The following is a 20,914-nucleotide window of genomic DNA, read 5'->3' as shown; positions in this document are numbered from 1 at the left end:
CAAGCATGCATGCATATCAACAACAAAAAACAGTTTCATGATGAACTCAGGATACTGTATATCAATGGCGTAACCGTAACAGTGTAAATGAGTTGGAAAAGAGCTACGAATTTCACAGTAAAATTTGTATTTGGTGTAGAATCTCTTTAATCTTATTTTGTTAGTTTTTTTTTGCCTGAGGGCATTAAGAGACCCTCTCTAACCACACGGTGGTGCGTGATGGGACTCGACATGTTTGGGAACGAATCACAAGAAAAATATTTGAGGTTTCGGATCCGAAACCTCAAATATTTATCGCCATAGAGTAAGTATATCTTTACAGCCGCGGCTGAACGGAGATAGGAATTCGAACCCGGATCCAAATAGCTAGATATCGGACGATTATCCGAAGTTTACACCGGGAGGAAAGAATAAATGCATACAAAATATTAATTTTATAATATATTTTAAAGAGTATATAATAATAATAATTTATAAATAAAATTTAAGTTTTTAAAGTAAATTTTCAAATATTTTATAATTATTTTGAAAACAAATTAACCACCAGGGATCGCCGTCGACGGTCCGAGCTCAAAGATGAACGCACGCGAAGGGAGGAGGATTACGATTTTGTTTGGAAGCGAAACGGGAAATTCGGAAGATTTATCGGAAAGAATAAGCAGAGAAGCGAAGAGGAGGCATTTTCGCGCGAAACTGTTTTGTATGGACGAATATCCGATAGTAAATTTAATCGAAGAGAGATTAGTGGTGTTTGTATGTTCTACTACGGGACAAGGCGAAGAACCGGAAAACATGAAGCAATTTTGGAAGTTCCTATTAAGGAAAAATCTGCCTTCTAACTCCCTACAGAATATGAAATACTCCGTAATCGGATTGGGCGATTCTTCCTATCGAAATTTTAATTACGTGGCCAAGAAGCTGCATAAAAGATTGATGCAATTGGGAGGAAATCCCTTTATGCCTTTAGCATTGGGTGACGATCAACACGAATACGGTTACGACGGTATGATTAATCCTTGGTTGGATAAGTTCTGGTCAAAGTTGTTGGAGATGTATCCCTTGCCCAATGGCACTCGGATCGTCGGTGAGGATGTGTTGTGGCCGCCCAGATTTAAAGTGGAATTGGTGGAGGAAGACGGTGTTGGAGGTAAAAATCCTTTAGACGGAGACCGTTCGGAGCATAGGAATGTGGTTACGCTGATTAGTAACCGGCGTGTCACCTCGCCGGATCACTTTCAGGATGTCCGTCTCGTACGGTTGAATGTCGAAGGTGAGTTGATCGCGCATGAGGCTACATTCTATGTGGTGGCGTCCGGCGACTGCTTGCAGAAAGAATCTTTCTTTCCAACCAATATTCAAATCCTTTCCACCAAGCAGAGCATGTTGTCTGCTCCATTCGATAGCACATTTGTGCCTGCAGTCGCCGGACGCTGCCACTTGGGATGCACCGTAAGGCTATGTAATTTTAAATGGGGTTGTCCCGATAGATGAGGTAGACAAGGCTCCGGTGGCATCGAATTGGAAAAGATGCTAAAAAAAAAGGTGTCATAATTTCTGTTTGTATCCCATAGACAAAGATACAAACAAAAATTGATAAGAATAAGGACAGAGATAAAAAGAATTAAGGTGTTGTAATGTTTACAGAAATATAACTATGGGTATGTTCGTAAAGTCGAACGAGTTAAATGTGTTAGTAACGAATTGGTCAAAAAGTAGTAGTCTTGCTCAGTGCGCATGCTCTGCGGTGATGACGTTTCAAACTAAACTAACGAAGTTCATGAAGGAAAAAGTTAGTTTGCTTCGTTAAGAAAATGGCGCCCAGCGATATTGATGTTTCTATATGTACTCAAGTGTTTAAATTGTGAATTAAAACATGAAATGATAGAAATAACTGTCCACCTGAAGCAATCTAAGAAAAATATTTCAGATAATGCTGCACTAGCAACATTCATATCTTTGATTTTAGAAACAGACATTTAGTTATAAACAAATTAGTTGAAAAGTCTAACGAAATAAGAATAATGACGACGTCATTCTCGTTTGACTTTACGAACATACTCTGAGTTGGTGCTATTCTTCAATTTGCCTTGGATACCAAAATTATTTGGAACGGTCCTGATGTTAAATGTGTATTGTGATTTAATCAATTTATCTTTTATGCATTAATTATCAGTGCCAGATTTGTGTAATGTATTCTCTTTGATATTCATTATGAGTAACAGACAAATGTGCAAATGTCAAGTTATAAAGAAAATAGAGACAGTTAGAGGATAAGCATTTATGGAACTAGTTTGTTCAATCCTCTTATATTTTTGAGATTCTGATTGATCTAGTTCTGGAAAAGTTTATCCTTTAATAAACTAACTTCTTTATACTTTGTTTTTGTGTATTTTTCTGTTTATTTAAGAAAGTGATGTTCCTGATTAACATTTTAAATGTTTAATGCTGTCAATATTTCTTTGTTTAGAGATATATTGATTAAATGATCTTGCTGTGTTTGTCAAGCTGTAACTTGGCTAACTAAATAATTTAATTAGCTTAGTTATGGCTCAGTGAATCTGGCATTATAATTTGGGTTTAATTTATTGTATAATTAGATAAAAATATGTTAACATCAACCAATATAACATTAATATTACTAATTAAATTATTAATATCTCTCTTAGACAATTCTATTTACATAAACAAGCTTTTAAGCAATACAACTATCAAAACAATCATTTTTGTTTGTCAGTACAATTTATCAATGCATAAATGTGTTGCTACTGAATTGTAAGTGCATTTATCAGTTGATTTACACCCTTTAAACTATTTTTTAATCACTTAAACCTATACATTTGATGGTAAGATTTTTTTTTCTTCAGCTACAGTTATAGGGCATTCCAATATGAACAATGAATTTATCATTAACTTGTATAGCATGAAATGATTGAATAATAATAATAAAACACATAGGTATTATATTTTAACTCTCAATCATATGTAATAGTGGTGATTTTCTGTGCCTACTAGGTTTTTTATGGGCATTTTTCACTAAATTAACTGACTTTGTTGTGATTCCATATCCTCATGCTATATGCTATCCATCTAATTGTGTAAAAATTTTGGTCTGAAAATATTTTCTCTGCTTATCACGGGCCCTCGAGAAACTGCTGCAGAAATTTTGTCTCATGCATGCAATTGCGTACAATTTTATTTTTTTAAATGATCGCATGCAAATGCATTGATTTTTCCTGCTCTGATGACAGTTTTGGTAGTCTTATGCCATCAAAAAAGTCATGGAGATCTCTCATGATTACTGCAAGAAGTAATCGTGACATTGCAGATGCTTGCCAGCTATGCTAATGATGTAATGACATGGACAAGTCGCCAGGACCTCGAATACTTATCTCTGTACAATAGCCAAAGGCTCTACAGTATAACCTTTAACAATTTAAACATCAATGTAAATGTTTTTATGACTGTTTTTTCCCAAAAAAAGCACAGAAGAATCATGTTCTGGTCTTTCTGGTAAAATCTCAGCCCTTCAGTCATATATTTCCAGCTGAACTTGTTTCACATTAGCCCTTCTATTGCAAAATTTGAAGGGCTTTATACAGGAGAAGGGTAAGAACATTATTCTGTATACAAAACAATATCTCATAAACTAAACAATGTATGACATTGAAATTTGGCACATGCAAAAAAGACATATTACAGGATTTTTCAGAATTATCAAATTTGAGGAATGCAGTTATGTGCAGCACAATTATGCATGAAAAAATAAACAGAAAATTGCCATCTTACGCAAGTACACTTTTAAAAAATAAGCAATGAGTTACGTAACTTTCTCGGCCGTTTTGAGATTTTATTAAAAAAATAACATTTATATTATTAATTATTATAAAATGGCAAAAAGCTCAATTTTGAAGATAGAGATAAGTTTTATAAATAATTGTAATTGCTAATAATGAGTAAAATCTTAAGTCTAACTCCTCTTAAGATGTGACGTGACTCCCTCAACCTTTAATTTGCCAGTATGTAGATTGTAAGTACCGGAGTAAAGTTATTAAAGTATAAATTAGAATTTTTCTGTTTTGTTTATATCATAATTTATATATTTTACTTTTAGTTTGTATATTGTAATACAGTAGAGCGTCGTTTATCCGAAAGTCAGTAATCCAAAACGTTGGTTATCCGAAAGAATTCCAGTCGGCAAATTTAAATTTTCGATAGTGCTGTGGCGCTGCAATCTTTGGCTATATCTTGGGCTACTCCAATATTTTTTTGTTGATGTGTGGGTTTTAGCTGGCACTTTTGTGTGGTGTTTTTCCTAGGACTGTGTGTCATGTTGAATCAAACGCTTTTGATACTAGATTAACTTCTAAAGTATAATTTTTTTGTTTTTATTTTTCAATATATTTATTTTGTTTGTAAAAAATAAAGAAATAACTTTAAACAATACAATAGCAACGATTATTATTTAAAAAAATTTTCGTTAGTCTTAACATTGACGAAAATTCAACGCGAAGCGACACACAATGGAGAAAAATTTCAACACGGGATAGGTGAATATATTTTTTCGTACATAATCGGTTATCTGAAAAATAAGTTATCCGAACAACCCCAGTCCCCAATTGATTCGGATAAACGACACTCTACTGTATTTCATTCAACATGTAAAAAATCTGTCCCACGCACTTTTAAAATTTGTCTTAGTAAACCATTATAGAATAAATGGTTTTGTTCTTTTTAAATTGCTAAATTCAGATATCTCCCAAAGAAGACCAAAACATTAGAATAATAAATGTTTATGGTACAATAAACGGTTGTATATTGTAGTTAATGCTGGTACAGTTACCGAAGAGATTAAGCTTGTGAATTTATATAATATAAATATATTTCATTATTTATAATAAAATTATTTTTCATTTTAGATAGTGACATTTTGTACAGTCCCGGGGATGTAGCAGTTCTTGAACCGAGTAATTTAGAAAAAAATGTAGATGCCTTCTTGAAACTACTAAACATAAATCCTGAACAAAAATTTCTAGTTTGTCAAAATGATCCGGACATTTCAGTTCCTGACAAACTGAGAAGAATGCTGTCGGTTCGAGAATGTGCCGAAAAATATTGGGATATATCATCAATACCAAGAAGGTAAATTTAACAAATATATATGAGAGATAATTACTCAAATTTAGTTAACTATAATTGATTAAAGCTTGTGTGTCAAAATATAAAGTTACGTTTAAAAACTACTTATATTTCTATGCATTTAAGAGTGTGCTCTTATATCTAAGTGTAAGAGCATGCTTTTATAGACAGGACAAAATCTAAGTTCAACAAAGTACAAAAAATATATCTTTTACAGCTTCAGAAGCATACTTTTTATTTTAGTCATTGAGTAGTTATGTATATTTAATTTAGTTTGGGTACATTCCAGTAGGTATACTTTGGGTTAATACAGACAAGTAGTAAAAATGGTACTAATAATATAACTATGGAGGCAACCTTATTGCTTCATCAGAGCTCACTGTATCCATGGTCTGACGAGTGCCACATGCGTTGGTCACTGTGTTCTGATATTCACCAACAAGTTTATCAGTAAATATCAGAACATATTTTAGTTCATTGCAGTTCACTAACATGCCGTTTGATGCATACTGGAATGTACCCATTGACACAGTAGTGTAGTGCTCTTATAAACCATAACAAGCTGGCACACACAAACAATATATATATTTCAAAAAATGCAAAAACAAGGAATTTCCACATATAAGAGCATGCTCTTATTTGCACAGAAATATGGTAAGGGAATTTTAATGATTTTTTAAAGTGTATCTAAATAAGTATTGAAACTTTATCTGACTGTTAAATTACTTGAATATTTGTCATTGAAATTTCAAGTAATCTCATTTCCTCTAGAGACAACCCCATATTTGGGGTTATCTCTAGAAACCATTAAAATATACAAATAAAATCAATAAAACAAATAATACTGTTTACTACTTATCAAAAAGAAACTATTTACAGTCAAGCCTCTGTATAGCACCATCCTCATATGGTGACAATGAATACTAAAAAATGGATCTTCCTCTTAAATATTAAATTGAGAATGTTTTAACCTCTGTGAATACTAAATGCACAATTTTATACTGCAAAGGGCATGGTTATCACCAAATCATGTGGCTTCAAACTTGTGTGTAGAACCCATTTTATATAATTCTTATTATTTGAGTTTCTTCAGTTTAGTGCCAATTTTTAGGGTGTACAAATGATGGTGCTAAAAAAGGTTTGACTGTACATCACTTTTATATAAAAAAAATATTAAAGACTAAGTTTTGGGACCCCATATGTTTAAAGCTTTTACTTCTTCTGTATCTACCCCTTCCTGAATCATATATATTAGTTATAAGGGTATATAGTTCTGTAAGTCATTCTATTGTTTATTTATTTCTACTAAAAAGTTTTATTTTCATTCTCTTGTTGTTGTTTATATTTGAAGTTAATATCTAATATTTAATTTTATTACAGTTAGCTAAATAAGAGAATCATAAATACAGGGTCTTCCAGAAAGAATGCTGCCATTTTAAATTATCTAATAATGTTGTAATCTACATTAAAATATTGGAAAACTGTCCACGTTTCACATTTCCCCATTACAGTTTCTTAGTGTGTGCACCTTGTGTCATATGGCTTAAATCCAACCAATACTCATTCTTCCTACATTGCTACGGCATAACCACCATGACTCCTCTCACAGCAGCCACAATTCTTCAGCTCCTGCATATTACTCTTGTTGCACAGTGATTAGTGATTCTGACTTTTCAAATTGCAGAACACAAAACACCTATTGCAAGTCATTGTTTTTGTTTGCAGTGCTTCCTGGAAGCAGTAGACAAAAACACATTTGAATGCAGATGGGAGATGAAACTTGTATGGCCATTCTCTTGATTGGTATATATTACAGAATTATCAGATAATAATTAACACAATTACAGTTTTAAAATGGTAGTTGGAGTATTCTGTATACTTAAAATAAATGCAACGCGAGTTGATACCATGGGCTTTTATTTTTGATATAATAAAAATTTAATTCATATGTTAGCCTGCTATTTGTTTAAATATTGCTTTTATTTAATTACATACAAATATTTATGTTAATTATATTTTCTATTTTTAGGTCATTTTTTGAATTATTCTGGCATTTTAGTCAATCAGAATTGGAAAAGGAGAAATTAGTTGAATTTTGTCAGCCAGAAGGTCAAGAGGAGTTATATTCTTATTGCAATCGCCCGCGTCGAACTATACTGGAAGTACTGCAAGATTTTCCTCATACAACACCTCATGTACCTTTTGAATATTTCTTTGATCTTATTCCTCCAATTAAACCAAGGTTATTTTCTATCGCTTCGTCTCCATTAGCGCATCCTGGAGAAGTCCATTTACTCGTGGCCGTTGTAAAATATAGAACTAAACTCCACACTCCTCGTGAAGGTCTGTGTTCCAATTGGTTAGCCTCGTTGCAACCCGACGACAACATCAGATTGTCGTTATCTATTAAAAAAGGGTCTATCTCTTTACCGTTGGGAAACAAACCTCTGATTATGATAGGTCCCGGAACAGGTTGTGCTCCGTTCAGAAGTTTCATTCACGAACGTTGTTGTAAAAATATTGGAAATAATTATTTATTTTTTGGCTGCCGAAGGAAAGCTGGAGATTTTTATTTTGAATCGGAATGGAACAATTTAATTCAGAAAAATATGTTAAATTTATATGCAGCATTTTCAAGGGACCAAGAAGAAAAAGTGTAAGTAAAATAAACTTTTTTTTTCTTGATAATCTGTGAAAGTACACATAGACAATGAAATATCTGTTCATTTGATTATAATTTTATAATCATTGCAAAATAAAACAGTTCTTAGTGAATTAATTTATATAGTTTACTACTTAAATTAATTCCAAGTTAGGAATTAAGTTAAAATTGGTACAGTTCAATGTAGATTCTGCTAATTATCTCGATCTTGACACTTTCTAACATGAAAACTATGGGATATATATTAATATGCATAGTACGTTGAAAAAGTTTGTATAAAACATACGTAGGTGGTGTGAGAATAACTGTTTTTTAAAAATATTTGGCAACTATATACCGAGTCACAGCATACAAAGTGATAATGTAACAATCAGTTTGCAATGTGTATTTTGTAATGTGGTGAAAGCAAGATTTTGGGGTACAGTTTAATGCAAAAATGCCCAGTATCGAGGAAAGAACAAATATCAAATTTTGTATCCTTTTGAGAAGACACTTGAACAAACTCTGGAAATGTTATCTGCAGCTTGCAGGGACCATCTCTTTTCCAGTGTGAAAACTTGCATGAAAGGTTGAAAACTTGTTAACACAGAGGAGGCAATTGCTGCTGCAAAAAGTGCACTTCAGGTGGTTGTGAATAAGGAATTCCATGATGTCTTCAAAAAACTGTATGTCCATTGGATAAAGTACATTGTTGCAGAAGGTGAATCCTTTGATGGTAATTGTCTAAATAGGGGCCAGTTTCCCATAAAAGACCTCCCAGGAAGCACTCCCCCTCAGCAAATTGTCCATGTATTGCATTGCCTTAATCAAATACAGATCACATTACATAATGCTGAATTAAGAGGCCTATAAAGTAACTGAACTGCCATGGCGCCAGTTTTGATTATGCTTGATCTGATGACCATGTTGTGAAACTATAGCCGTACATCAAAGTTTCCACTGTAGAAGATTTCTTTGAAGAACATTCATGTCCAAATGGTCCCATTCCTCCTTAGAGGCTTTCCATAAGCCTGCCATTGTTTTTGGACGACGGATTCCCAGAGCTTGTTTCAATAGACCAAATGCACGGTAGTCCACTGGAGTCGTGTTGGATGACTTCATGGGAATGTAATCAAAAGGGATTGTATTGATTCCCACTTCCTTTTCTAATACATGGACGAAATCTTGAGTTGATTTGGAGGTGTGACTGGAAGCTTTGTCTTGATGCACCTATATGCACCTATACATTTCTTTGGTCATTTCTGTACAAAGTAGGGATCTCTTCACGGTATAGAGGTTCCAGAACGTTAGTCTGGTGGTACTTTGAATTAATTTTAACGTTTTTTTTTCAACTTTTCTGATGTTTAGTTTACCACGATAACAATAACTCACAATGACCATAAAGCCTGATGGAAAACTTTTGCAACATTCCTTGAACCATTTTTGGCATGGTCTCCCATCTGATGGTCTGTAGTAAATTGTCTGCGATTTGTTACAATTGTTCATGTACATCCATGCTTCATCTAGCGTGACTACAAACTGCCACTTGTTTACTGAAAGATACTTTTCATATAGTTTTTGGCAGTTGATCTTTTGTTCTTGGATGTGATGAGACAGCAGCTTGTGAACACGACCTTTATAGCATTTCTCCAGTTTCAAATTCTTGAACTATGGACTGGGCTATTCCAACACTCTGGGCAATACTTCATTGGGTTTTTGGATTTGAACCACTGATCAGTCGTCGCACTTTTGCTATCACCTCCGGTGTGCGGCTTAGGGTGTTCCTTTTTCTGGGCTGAATTGAAACAACTGATGACGGTCCTTGCAAATCTTGCAAATCATTTCTTTTGATAACTGACTGTATCCCATATCGTGAAACGTTAAAACCATGATTTTTCACATTTTAATAATTTGAGTTTGCAAATATTTTGCTTCGGAAAGAGTAGTTACATAACCTGCACAAAAGTCTGAAATTTTAGGTGGCATATTTGCGATAGATAAACTTTACTTATCGAAAGTAAAACTCAGAATATACAGCAGCACATGGGCCAGTTTCTTTTATTCTACTTCCTACAACAGGAACTATGGGTAATAAACAAATCAGCATTATGGAATGTGATCAACCTTCTGTAAAACCATCTTTTCTTTGAGGATTATGAATTATATTACAGTGTGTGAGAAGTCTGCCAATAAAAGCAATTAGAAAACTCTTTTCTTAAAGTTACTTCTATATAAAAGAATATAAAGCATATAAAATTTCTGAAAATTAGCAAATAAAACACCTTAGAATTCCAAAATGAAACAGATTTTATTTAAGCAATTTGGCTTGAGTTAGATGGCTAGCTGCCATCTCATGATAAATGTATTAATAATAAATATTTAAAATATTCTTTTAGACACTAAAATTCTCATTGTTTAATGTTTGAAATGGAAAATATTTATCGATGACATCTGGATAGCTAAGACAGTAAAGTTGTTGGTTGGCCATTTGTAAAGATTTGGGTTGGATATTCTGAAATTTTTTCTACGTGATCTGGCTAGGACATACAATTCATCATGTCATTAACTTCTTAACAGATTATCTTCGTTTTATGTAAAAATTCAAAATACTATCACACTCCACATTTTTAAATTTTGGTAATTCAGTTAATTTCTTTCCTTTGCAATGAAAAGAAAAAAGACAATTAAATGTTTGTAATCCTTATAAACATTACATACTTTTTCTTGCATGCTCTCTTAGTGTGCATGTAGCAACAAAAACCTTTTAACAAGTCTATTGACAGTAGATAGGTGGACTTGTTAAAAGATTTTTGATGCATTTATGTTAGAAAATTATTAAATAGTAATTTTGTTTTTAATGTTTTTATTATTTTGACAAATTAATTAATTAAGCTAAAACATTTATTTATAATTTGAATAATTTGGTTCCTCAACAAATATAAAAATATATTTCTTTCTCTATATTTGCTATTATCATTTGGATATAGAATTTTTTGTGAGGATGACTAAATGGTTACTTCTCATATGCTAGGGTGATATATTACTTTACCTAGTTTCATCCAGAAAGTTTTAAACTTGGGTTCAAGCTTTGTTCTACACAAAGAACTAATAAAAAAATTTATTTTATTATTGTTAACCTGTGATTAATTGGATCCAAAGTTTTTCTTTAATAAATAATAATGTGATAATGATAGAAATGACCATTTTTTTTTAGTTAATAATAATTTATTTTAAATATCTTATACTAAAAAAATGATTTTTCAATTTTAGCTATGTGCAGCATAAAATGCTGGAGAATAAAGAATTGATATGGAATTTAATAAATGATCACGGTGCCTGGATTTACGTTGCCGGCAATGCCAAGCAAATGCCTCAGGATGTACGTAGTGCACTTTTGAACATTGTAAAAGATTGCGGTAAATTAAATGCAGACGAAGCAGAAAATTATCTGAAGAATCTCGAAAAGAATAAATGTTTGCAATACGAAGTATGGTCTTAACCTAGGTATTGATTAAATTTTGTACCAAAGATTTACAATGTTAATTTTTAGACAGCTTTTAGTATTTTTTTTTTTTAAATAAGTTTATAGGTGCTTTACTTTTAATGTAAGGACAAAGAATGAAATTTTCTGAAACAAGAATCAAAATANTAAGCTTTAAACAACCAGTCACGGCTTTGGCCAATTACGCGATAGCAGATCCAACAGAGATCGACATCAAATGGAGCAAGGCAGATGTCATACAAAAAGTGAAAAATATAAAACATCTAAAATATGCAGAAGCCTGGCACATTTACAAGAGCAAAGAAAAAGGGCGTAATATAAATTTCCGTGAATCGAACAAAATAGCGTCGGCATGGAAAGCGGCAACTTTAAAATTATAAAATTATATTTATGAGCATGCGCAATCGAGAAGAACGTGCAGTTTGGAATCTCCGTTATGCAAATTTGAAATATATTTCGATTGATAATTCGATCCTGATGAAGGTTTGTGAATCAGACCGAAAACGTTCGACAGATGTAAACTAGACTGCATTTTAAAGGTATAGTGAATTTTTGTTAAATAGTAATGCAGTTAGAGATAGAATGAATAGAATAAACAAATCAGCATTATGGAATGTGATCAACCTTCTGTAAAACCATCTTTTCTTTGAGGATTATGAATTATATTACAGTGTGTGAGAAGTCTGCCAATAAAAACAATTAGAAAACTCTTTTCTTAAAGTTACTTCTATATAAAAGAATATAAAGCATATAAAATTTCTGAAAATTAGCAAATAAAACACCTTAGAATTCCAAAATGAAACAGATTTTATTTAAGCAATTTGGCTTGAGATAGATGGCTAGCTGCCATCTCATGATAAATGTATTAATAATAAATATTTAAAATATTCTTTTAGACACTAAAATTCTCATTGTTTAATGTTTGAAATGGAAAATATTTATCGATGACATCTGGATAGCTAAGACAGTAAAGTTGTTGGTTGGCCATTTGTAAAGATTTGGGTTGGATATTCTGAAATTTATTCTACGTGATCTGGCTAGGACATACAATTCATCATGTCATTAACTTCTTAACAGATTATCTTCGTTTTATGTAAAAATTCAAAATACTATCACACTCCACATTTTTAAATTTTGGTAATTCAGTTAATTTCTTTCCTTTGCAATGAAAAGAAAAAAGACAATTAAATGTTTGTAATCCTTATAAACATTACATACTTTTTCTTGCATGCTCTCTTAGTGTGCATGTAGCAACAAAAACCTTTTAACAAGTCTATTGACAGTAGATAGGTGGACTTGTTAAAAGATTTTTGATGCATTTATGTTAGAAAATTATTAAATAGTAATTTTGTTTTTAATGTTTTTATTATTTTGACAAATTAATTAATTAAGCTAAAACATTTATTTATAATTTGAATAATTTGGTTCCTCAACAAATATAAAAATATATTTCTTTCTCTATATTTGCTATTATCATTTGGATATAGAATTTTTTGTGAGGATGACTAAATGGTTACTTCTCATATGCTAGGGTGATATATTACTTTACCTAGTTTCATCCAGAAAGTTTTAAACTTGGGTTCAAGCTTTGTTCTACACAAAGAACTAATAAAAAAATTTATTTTATTATTGTTAACCTGTGATTAATTGGATCCAAAGTTTTTCTTTAATAAATAATAATGTGATAATGATAGAAATGACCATTTTTTTTTAGTTAATAATAATTTATTTTAAATATCTTATACTAAAAAAATGATTTTTCAATTTTAGCTATGTGCAGCATAAAATGCTGGAGAATAAAGAATTGATATGGAATTTAATAAATGATCACGGTGCCTGGATTTACGTTGCCGGCAATGCCAAGCAAATGCCTCAGGATGTACGTAGTGCACTTTTGAACATTGTAAAAGATTGCGGTAAATTAAATGCGGACGAAGCAGAAAATTATCTGAAGAATCTCGAAAAGAATAAATGTTTGCAATACGAAGTATGGTCTTAACCTAGGTATTGATTAAATTTTGTACCAAAGATTTACAATGTTAATTTTTAGACAGCTTTTAGTATTTTTTTTTTTTAAATAAGTTTATAGGTGCTTTACTTTTAATGTAAGGACAAAGAATGAAATTTTCTGAAACAAGAATCAAAATATATAACAGTAATTGAAATATATTAAGTGAAATGTAGTTTTAGGATTAAGAAATAAAATTAATTTATTATAATGGATTGCTGCATTTCACTACTTGTATAAAAAAACCTAAATCTATGAAATAAAATTTAAATTTTATATTTAATTAAATATTTTTTCCCTTCAATACATTTTAAATTAATCGTTTCATTAATCCCATTTTGATTTTTTCGCTTCGACCTGTTCGCTTCCATCTTCCAAAACGGCGACGTACATGTTGTCCTTCTGTATGGATGCTCTCATGTAGGCAATGTATCCGAGACAGCAAGAAATTGCAACCAAACCTGCAGCCATCACCACTTTATTCTGAAATAATAAAAATATGATAAAGCTAATGATAATTATACAGTAGATCCCCCTATAAAAGCGTTTCCTATACTTATGATTCCTATAAAAATTGTGGCATTATCCGTAAACAACGGTAAAAATAACTCCTATAATACGTAAAACGTCATCGGGCAGCCGAACTACTTACCCGCNAACATTGACGAAAATTCAACGCGAAGCGACACACAATGGAGAAAAATTTCAACACGGGATAGGTGAATATATTTTTTCGTACATAATCGGTTATCTGAAAAATAAGTTATCCGAACAACCCCAGTCCCCAATTGATTCGGATAAACGACACTCTACTGTATTTCATTCAACATGTAAAAAATCTGTCCCACGCACTTTTAAAATTTGTCTTAGTAAACCATTATAGAATAAATGGTTTTGTTCTTTTTAAATTGCTAAATTCAGATATCTCCCAAAGAAGACCAAAACATTAGAATAATAAATGTTTATGGTACAATAAACGGTTGTATATTGTAGTTAATGCTGGTACAGTTACCGAAGAGATTAAGCTTGTGAATTTATATAATATAAATATATTTCATTATTTATAATAAAATTATTTTTCATTTTAGATAGTGACATTTTGTACAGTCCCGGGGATGTAGCAGTTCTTGAACCGAGTAATTTAGAAAAAAATGTAGATGCCTTCTTGAAACTACTAAACATAAATCCTGAACAAAAATTTCTAGTTTGTCAAAATGATCCGGACATTTCAGTTCCTGACAAACTGAGAAGAATGCTGTCGGTTCGAGAATGTGCCGAAAAATATTGGGATATATCATCAATACCAAGAAGGTAAATTTAACAAATATATATGAGAGATAATTACTCAAATTTAGTTAACTATAATTGATTAAAGCTTGTGTGTCAAAATATAAAGTTACGTTTAAAAACTACTTATATTTCTATGCATTTAAGAGTGTGCTCTTATATCTAAGTGTAAGAGCATGCTTTTATAGACAGGACAAAATCTAAGTTCAACAAAGTACAAAAAATATATCTTTTACAGCTTCAGAAGCATACTTTTTATTTTAGTCATTGAGTAGTTATGTATATTTAATTTAGTTTGGGTACATTCCAGTAGGTATACTTTGGGTTAATACAGACAAGTAGTAAAAATGGTACTAATAATATAACTATGGAGGCAACCTTATTGCTTCATCAGAGCTCACTGTATCCATGGTCTGACGAGTGCCACATGCGTTGGTCACTGTGTTCTGATATTCACCAACAAGTTTATCAGTAAATATCAGAACATATTTTAGTTCATTGCAGTTCACTAACATGCCGTTTGATGCATACTGGAATGTACCCATTGACACAGTAGTGTAGTGCTCTTATAAACCATAACAAGCTGGCACACACAAACAATATATATATTTCAAAAAATGCAAAAACAAGGAATTTCCACATATAAGAGCATGCTCTTATTTGCACAGAAATATGGTAAGGGAATTTTAATGATTTTTTAAAGTGTATCTAAATAAGTATTGAAACTTTATCTGACTGTTAAATTACTTGAATATTTGTCATTGAAATTTCAAGTAATCTCATTTCCTCTAGAGACAACCCCATATTTGGGGTTATCTCTAGAAACCATTAAAATATACAAATAAAATCAATAAAACAAATAATACTGTTTACTACTTATCAAAAAGAAACTATTTACAGTCAAGCCTCTGTATAGCACCATCCTCATATGGTGACAATGAATACTAAAAAATGGATCTTCCTCTTAAATATTAAATTGAGAATGTTTTAACCTCTGTGAATACTAAATGCACAATTTTATACTGCAAAGGGCATGGTTATCACCAAATCATGTGGCTTCAAACTTGTGTGTAGAACCCATTTTATATAATTCTTATTATTTGAGTTTCTTCAGTTTAGTGCCAATTTTTAGGGTGTACAAATGATGGTGCTAAAAAAGGTTTGACTGTACATCACTTTTATATAAAAAAAATATTAAAGACTAAGTTTTGGGACCCCATATGTTTAAAGCTTTTACTTCTTCTGTATCTACCCCTTCCTGAATCATATATATTAGTTATAAGGGTATATAGTTCTGTAAGTCATTCTATTGTTTATTTATTTCTACTAAAAAGTTTTATTTTCATTCTCTTGTTGTTGTTTATATTTGAAGTTAATATCTAATATTTAATTTTATTACAGTTAGCTAAATAAGAGAATCATAAATACAGGGTCTTCCAGAAAGAATGCTGCCATTTTAAATTATCTAATAATGTTGTAATCTACATTAAAATATTGGAAAACTGTCCACGTTTCACATTTCCCCATTACAGTTTCTTAGTGTGTGCACCTTGTGTCATATGGCTTAAATCCAACCAATACTCATTCTTCCTACATTGCTACGGCATAACCACCATGACTCCTCTCACAGCAGCCACAATTCTTCAGCTCCTGCATATTACTCTTGTTGCACAGTGATTAGTGATTCTGACTTTTCAAATTGCAGAACACAAAACACCTATTGCAAGTCATTGTTTTTGTTTGCAGTGCTTCCTGGAAGCAGTAGACAAAAACACATTTGAATGCAGATGGGAGATGAAACTTGTATGGCCATTCTCTTGATTGGTATATATTACAGAATTATCAGATAATAATTAACACAATTACAGTTTTAAAATGGTAGTTGGAGTATTCTGTATACTTAAAATAAATGCAACGCGAGTTGATACCATGGGCTTTTATTTTTGATATAATAAAAATTTAATTCATATGTTAGCCTGCTATTTGTTTAAATATTGCTTTTATTTAATTACATACAAATATTTATGTTAATTATATTTTCTATTTTTAGGTCATTTTTTGAATTATTCTGGCATTTTAGTCAATCAGAATTGGAAAAGGAGAAATTAGTTGAATTTTGTCAGCCAGAAGGTCAAGAGGAGTTATATTCTTATTGCAATCGCCCGCGTCGAACTATACTGGAAGTACTGCAAGATTTTCCTCATACAACACCTCATGTACCTTTTGAATATTTCTTTGATCTTATTCCTCCAATTAAACCAAGGTTATTTTCTATCGCTTCGTCTCCATTAGCGCATCCTGGAGAAGTCCATTTACTCGTGGCCGTTGTAAAATATAGAACTAAACTCCACACTCCTCGTGAAGGTCTGTGTTCCAATTGGTTAGCCTCGTTGCAACCCGACGACAACATCAGATTGTCGTTATCTATTAAAAAAGGGTCTATCTCTTTACCGTTGGGAAACAAACCTCTGATTATGATAGGTCCCGGAACAGGTTGTGCTCCGTTCAGAAGTTTCATTCACGAACGTTGTTGTAAAAATATTGGAAATAATTATTTATTTTTTGGCTGCCGAAGGAAAGCTGGAGATTTTTATTTTGAATCGGAATGGAACAATTTAATTCAGAAAAATATGTTAAATTTATATGCAGCATTTTCAAGGGACCAAGAAGAAAAAGTGTAAGTAAAATAAACTTTTTTTTTCTTGATAATCTGTGAAAGTACACATAGACAATGAAATATCTGTTCATTTGATTATAATTTTATAATCATTGCAAAATAAAACAGTTCTTAGTGAATTAATTTATATAGTTTACTACTTAAATTAATTCCAAGTTAGGAATTAAGTTAAAATTGGTACAGTTCAATGTAGATTCTGCTAATTATCTCGATCTTGACACTTTCTAACATGAAAACTATGGGATATATATTAATATGCATAGTACGTTGAAAAAGTTTGTATAAAACATACGTAGGTGGTGTGAGAATAACTGTTTTTTAAAAATATTTGGCAACTATATACCGAGTCACAGCATACAAAGTGATAATGTAACAATCAGTTTGCAATGTGTATTTTGTAATGTGGTGAAAGCAAGATTTTGGGGTACAGTTTAATGCAAAAATGCCCAGTATCGAGGAAAGAACAAATATCAAATTTTGTATCCTTTTGAGAAGACACTTGAACAAACTCTGGAAATGTTATCTGCAGCTTGCAGGGACCATCTCTTTTCCAGTGTGAAAACTTGCATGAAAGGTTGAAAACTTGTTAACACAGAGGAGGCAATTGCTGCTGCAAAAAGTGCACTTCAGGTGGTTGTGAATAAGGAATTCCATGATGTCTTCAAAAAACTGTATGTCCATTGGATAAAGTACATTGTTGCAGAAGGTGAATCCTTTGATGGTAATTGTCTAAATAGGGGCCAGTTTCCCATAAAAGACCTCCCAGGAAGCACTCCCCCTCAGCAAATTGTCCATGTATTGCATTGCCTTAATCAAATACAGATCACATTACATAATGCTGAATTAAGAGGCCTATAAAGTAACTGAACTGCCATGGCGCCAGTTTTGATTATGCTTGATCTGATGACCATGTTGTGAAACTATAGCCGTACATCAAAGTTTCCACTGTAGAAGATTTCTTTGAAGAACATTCATGTCCAAATGGTCCCATTCCTCCTTAGAGGCTTTCCATAAGCCTGCCATTGTTTTTGGACGACGGATTCCCAGAGCTTGTTTCAATAGACCAAATGCACGGTAGTCCACTGGAGTCGTGTTGGATGACTTCATGGGAATGTAATCAAAAGGGATTGTATTGATTCCCACTTCCTTTTCTAATACATGGACGAAATCTTGAGTTGATTTGGAGGTGTGACTGGAAGCTTTGTCTTGATGCACCTATATGCACCTATACATTTCTTTGGTCATTTCTGTACAAAGTAGGGATCTCTTTACGGTATAGAGGTTCCAGAACGTTAGTCTGGTGGTACTTTGAATTAATTTTAACGTTTTTTTTTCAACTTTTCTGATGTTTAGTTTACCACGATAACAATAACCCACAATGACCATAAAGCCTGATGGAAAACTTTTGCAACATTCCTTGAACCATTTTTGGCATGGTCTCCCATCTGATGGTCTGTAGTAAATTGTCTGCGATTTGTTACAATTGTTCATGTACATCCATGCTTCATCTAGCGTGACTACAAACTGCCACTTGTTTACTGAAAGATACTTTTCATATAGTTTTTGGCAGTTGATCTTTTGTTCTTGGATGTGATGAGACAGCAGCTTGTGAACACGACCTTTATAGCATTTCTCCAGTTTCAAATTCTTGAACTATGGACTGGGCTATTCCAACACTCTGGGCAATACTTCATTGGGTTTTTGGATTTGAACCACTGATCAGTCGTCGCACTTTTGCTATCACCTCCGGTGTGCGGCTTAGGGTGTTCCTTTTTCTGGGCTGAATTGAAACAACTGATGACGGTCCTTGCAAATCTTGCAAATCATTTCTTTTGATAACTGACTGTATCCCATATCGTGAAACGTTAAAACCATGATTTTTCACATTTTAATAATTTGAGTTTGCAAATATTTTGCTTCGGAAAGAGTAGTTACATAACCTGCACAAAAGTCTGAAATTTTAGGTGGCATATTTGCGATAGATAAACTTTACTTATCGAAAGTAAAACTCAGAATATACAGCAGCACATGGGCCAGTTTCTTTTATTCTACTTCCTACAACAGGAACTATGGGTAATAAACAAATCAGCATTATGGAATGTGATCAACCTTCTGTAAAACCATCTTTTCTTTGAGGATTATGAATTATATTACAGTGTGTGAGAAGTCTGCCAATAAAAGCAATTAGAAAACTCTTTTCTTAAAGTTACTTCTATATAAAAGAATATAAAGCATATAAAATTTCTGAAAATTAGCAAATAAAACACCTTAGAATTCCAAAATGAAACAGATTTTATTTAAGCAATTTGGCTTGAGTTAGATGGCTAGCTGCCATCTCATGATAAATGTATTAATAATAAATATTTAAAATATTCTTTTAGACACTAAAATTCTCATTGTTTAATGTTTGAAATGGAAAATATTTATCGATGACATCTGGATAGCTAAGACAGTAAAGTTGTTGGTTGGCCATTTGTAAAGATTTGGGTTGGATATTCTGAAATTTTTTCTACGTGATCTGGCTAGGACATACAATTCATCATGTCATTAACTTCTTAACAGATTATCTTCGTTTTATGTAAAAATTCAAAATACTATCACACTCCACATTTTTAAATTTTGGTAATTCAGTTAATTTCTTTCCTTTGCAATGAAAAGAAAAAAGACAATTAAATGTTTGTAATCCTTATAAACATTACATACTTTTTCTTGCATGCTCTCTTAGTGTGCATGTAGCAACAAAAACCTTTTAACAAGTCTATTGACAGTAGATAGGTGGACTTGTTAAAAGATTTTTGATGCATTTATGTTAGAAAATTATTAAATAGTAATTTTGTTTTTAATGTTTTTATTATTTTGACAAATTAATTAATTAAGCTAAAACATTTATTTATAATTTGAATAATTTGGTTCCTCAACAAATATAAAAATATATTTCTTTCTCTATATTTGCTATTATCATTTGGATATAGAATTTTTTGTGAGGATGACTAAATGGTTACTTCTCATATGCTAGGGTGATATATTACTTTACCTAGTTTCATCCAGAAAGTTTTAAACTTGGGTTCAAGCTTTGTTCTACACAAAGAACTAATAAAAAAATTTATTTTATTATTGTTAACCTGTGATTAATTGGATCCAAAGTTTTTCTTTAATAAATAATAATGTGATAATGATAGAAATGACCATTTTTTTTTAGTTAATAATAATTTATTTTAAATATCTTATACTAAAAAAATGATTTTTCAATTTTAGCTATGTGCAGCATAAAATGCTGGAGAATAAAGAATTGATATGGAATTTAATAAATGATCACGGTGCCTGGATTTACGTTGCCGGCAATGCCAAGCAAATGCCTCAGGATGTACGTAGTGCACTTTTGAACATTGTAAAAGATTGCGGTAAATTAAATGCAGACGAAGCAGAAAATTATCTGAAGAATCTCGAAAAGAATAAATGTTTGCAATACGAAGTATGGTCTTAACCTAGGTATTGATTAAATTTTGTACCAAAGATTTACAATGTTAATTTTTAGACAGCTTTTAGTATTTTTTTTTTTTAAATAAGTTTATAGGTGCTTTACTTTTAATGTAAGGACAAAGAATGAAATTTTCTGAAACAAGAATCAAAATATATAACAGTAATTGAAATATATTAAGTGAA

The 20,914-nt window shown here is 31.8% G+C and overlaps 2 protein-coding genes across 2 annotated transcripts; both read left to right on the top strand.

Moving 5' to 3' along the window:
• Positions 1–547: 547 nt before the first annotated feature.
• On the top strand, positions 548–11,390 carry LOC111627346 (NADPH-dependent diflavin oxidoreductase 1-like). Its single transcript, XM_023370907.1, has 4 exons — positions 548–1,270; positions 4,917–5,139; positions 7,166–7,792; positions 11,048–11,390. The coding sequence occupies exons 1-4, from the start codon at positions 577–579 to the stop codon at positions 11,274–11,276; spliced, it is 1,773 nt and encodes a 590-aa protein (XP_023226675.1). The 5' UTR covers positions 548–576; the 3' UTR covers positions 11,277–11,390.
• A 2,658-nt stretch (positions 11,391–14,048) lies between these two features.
• Positions 14,049–20,869, top strand: LOC111627344 (NADPH-dependent diflavin oxidoreductase 1-like). The gene is made up of 3 exons (XM_023370905.1): positions 14,049–14,598; positions 16,625–17,251; positions 20,507–20,869. The coding sequence occupies exons 1-3, from the start codon at positions 14,540–14,542 to the stop codon at positions 20,733–20,735; spliced, it is 915 nt and encodes a 304-aa protein (XP_023226673.1). The 5' UTR covers positions 14,049–14,539; the 3' UTR covers positions 20,736–20,869.
• The last annotated feature ends 45 nt before the right edge of the window (positions 20,870–20,914 follow it).

This window comes from Centruroides sculpturatus, unplaced genomic scaffold (genome assembly GCF_000671375.1).
Source record: "Centruroides sculpturatus isolate CEXI.00-Female unplaced genomic scaffold, Cexi_2.0 scaffold508, whole genome shotgun sequence".
NCBI classification, from domain to species: domain Eukaryota; kingdom Metazoa; phylum Arthropoda; class Arachnida; order Scorpiones; family Buthidae; genus Centruroides; species Centruroides sculpturatus.
Note: the sequence above shows the minus strand (reverse complement) of the source record. Positions and strands in the feature narration are given on the sequence as shown.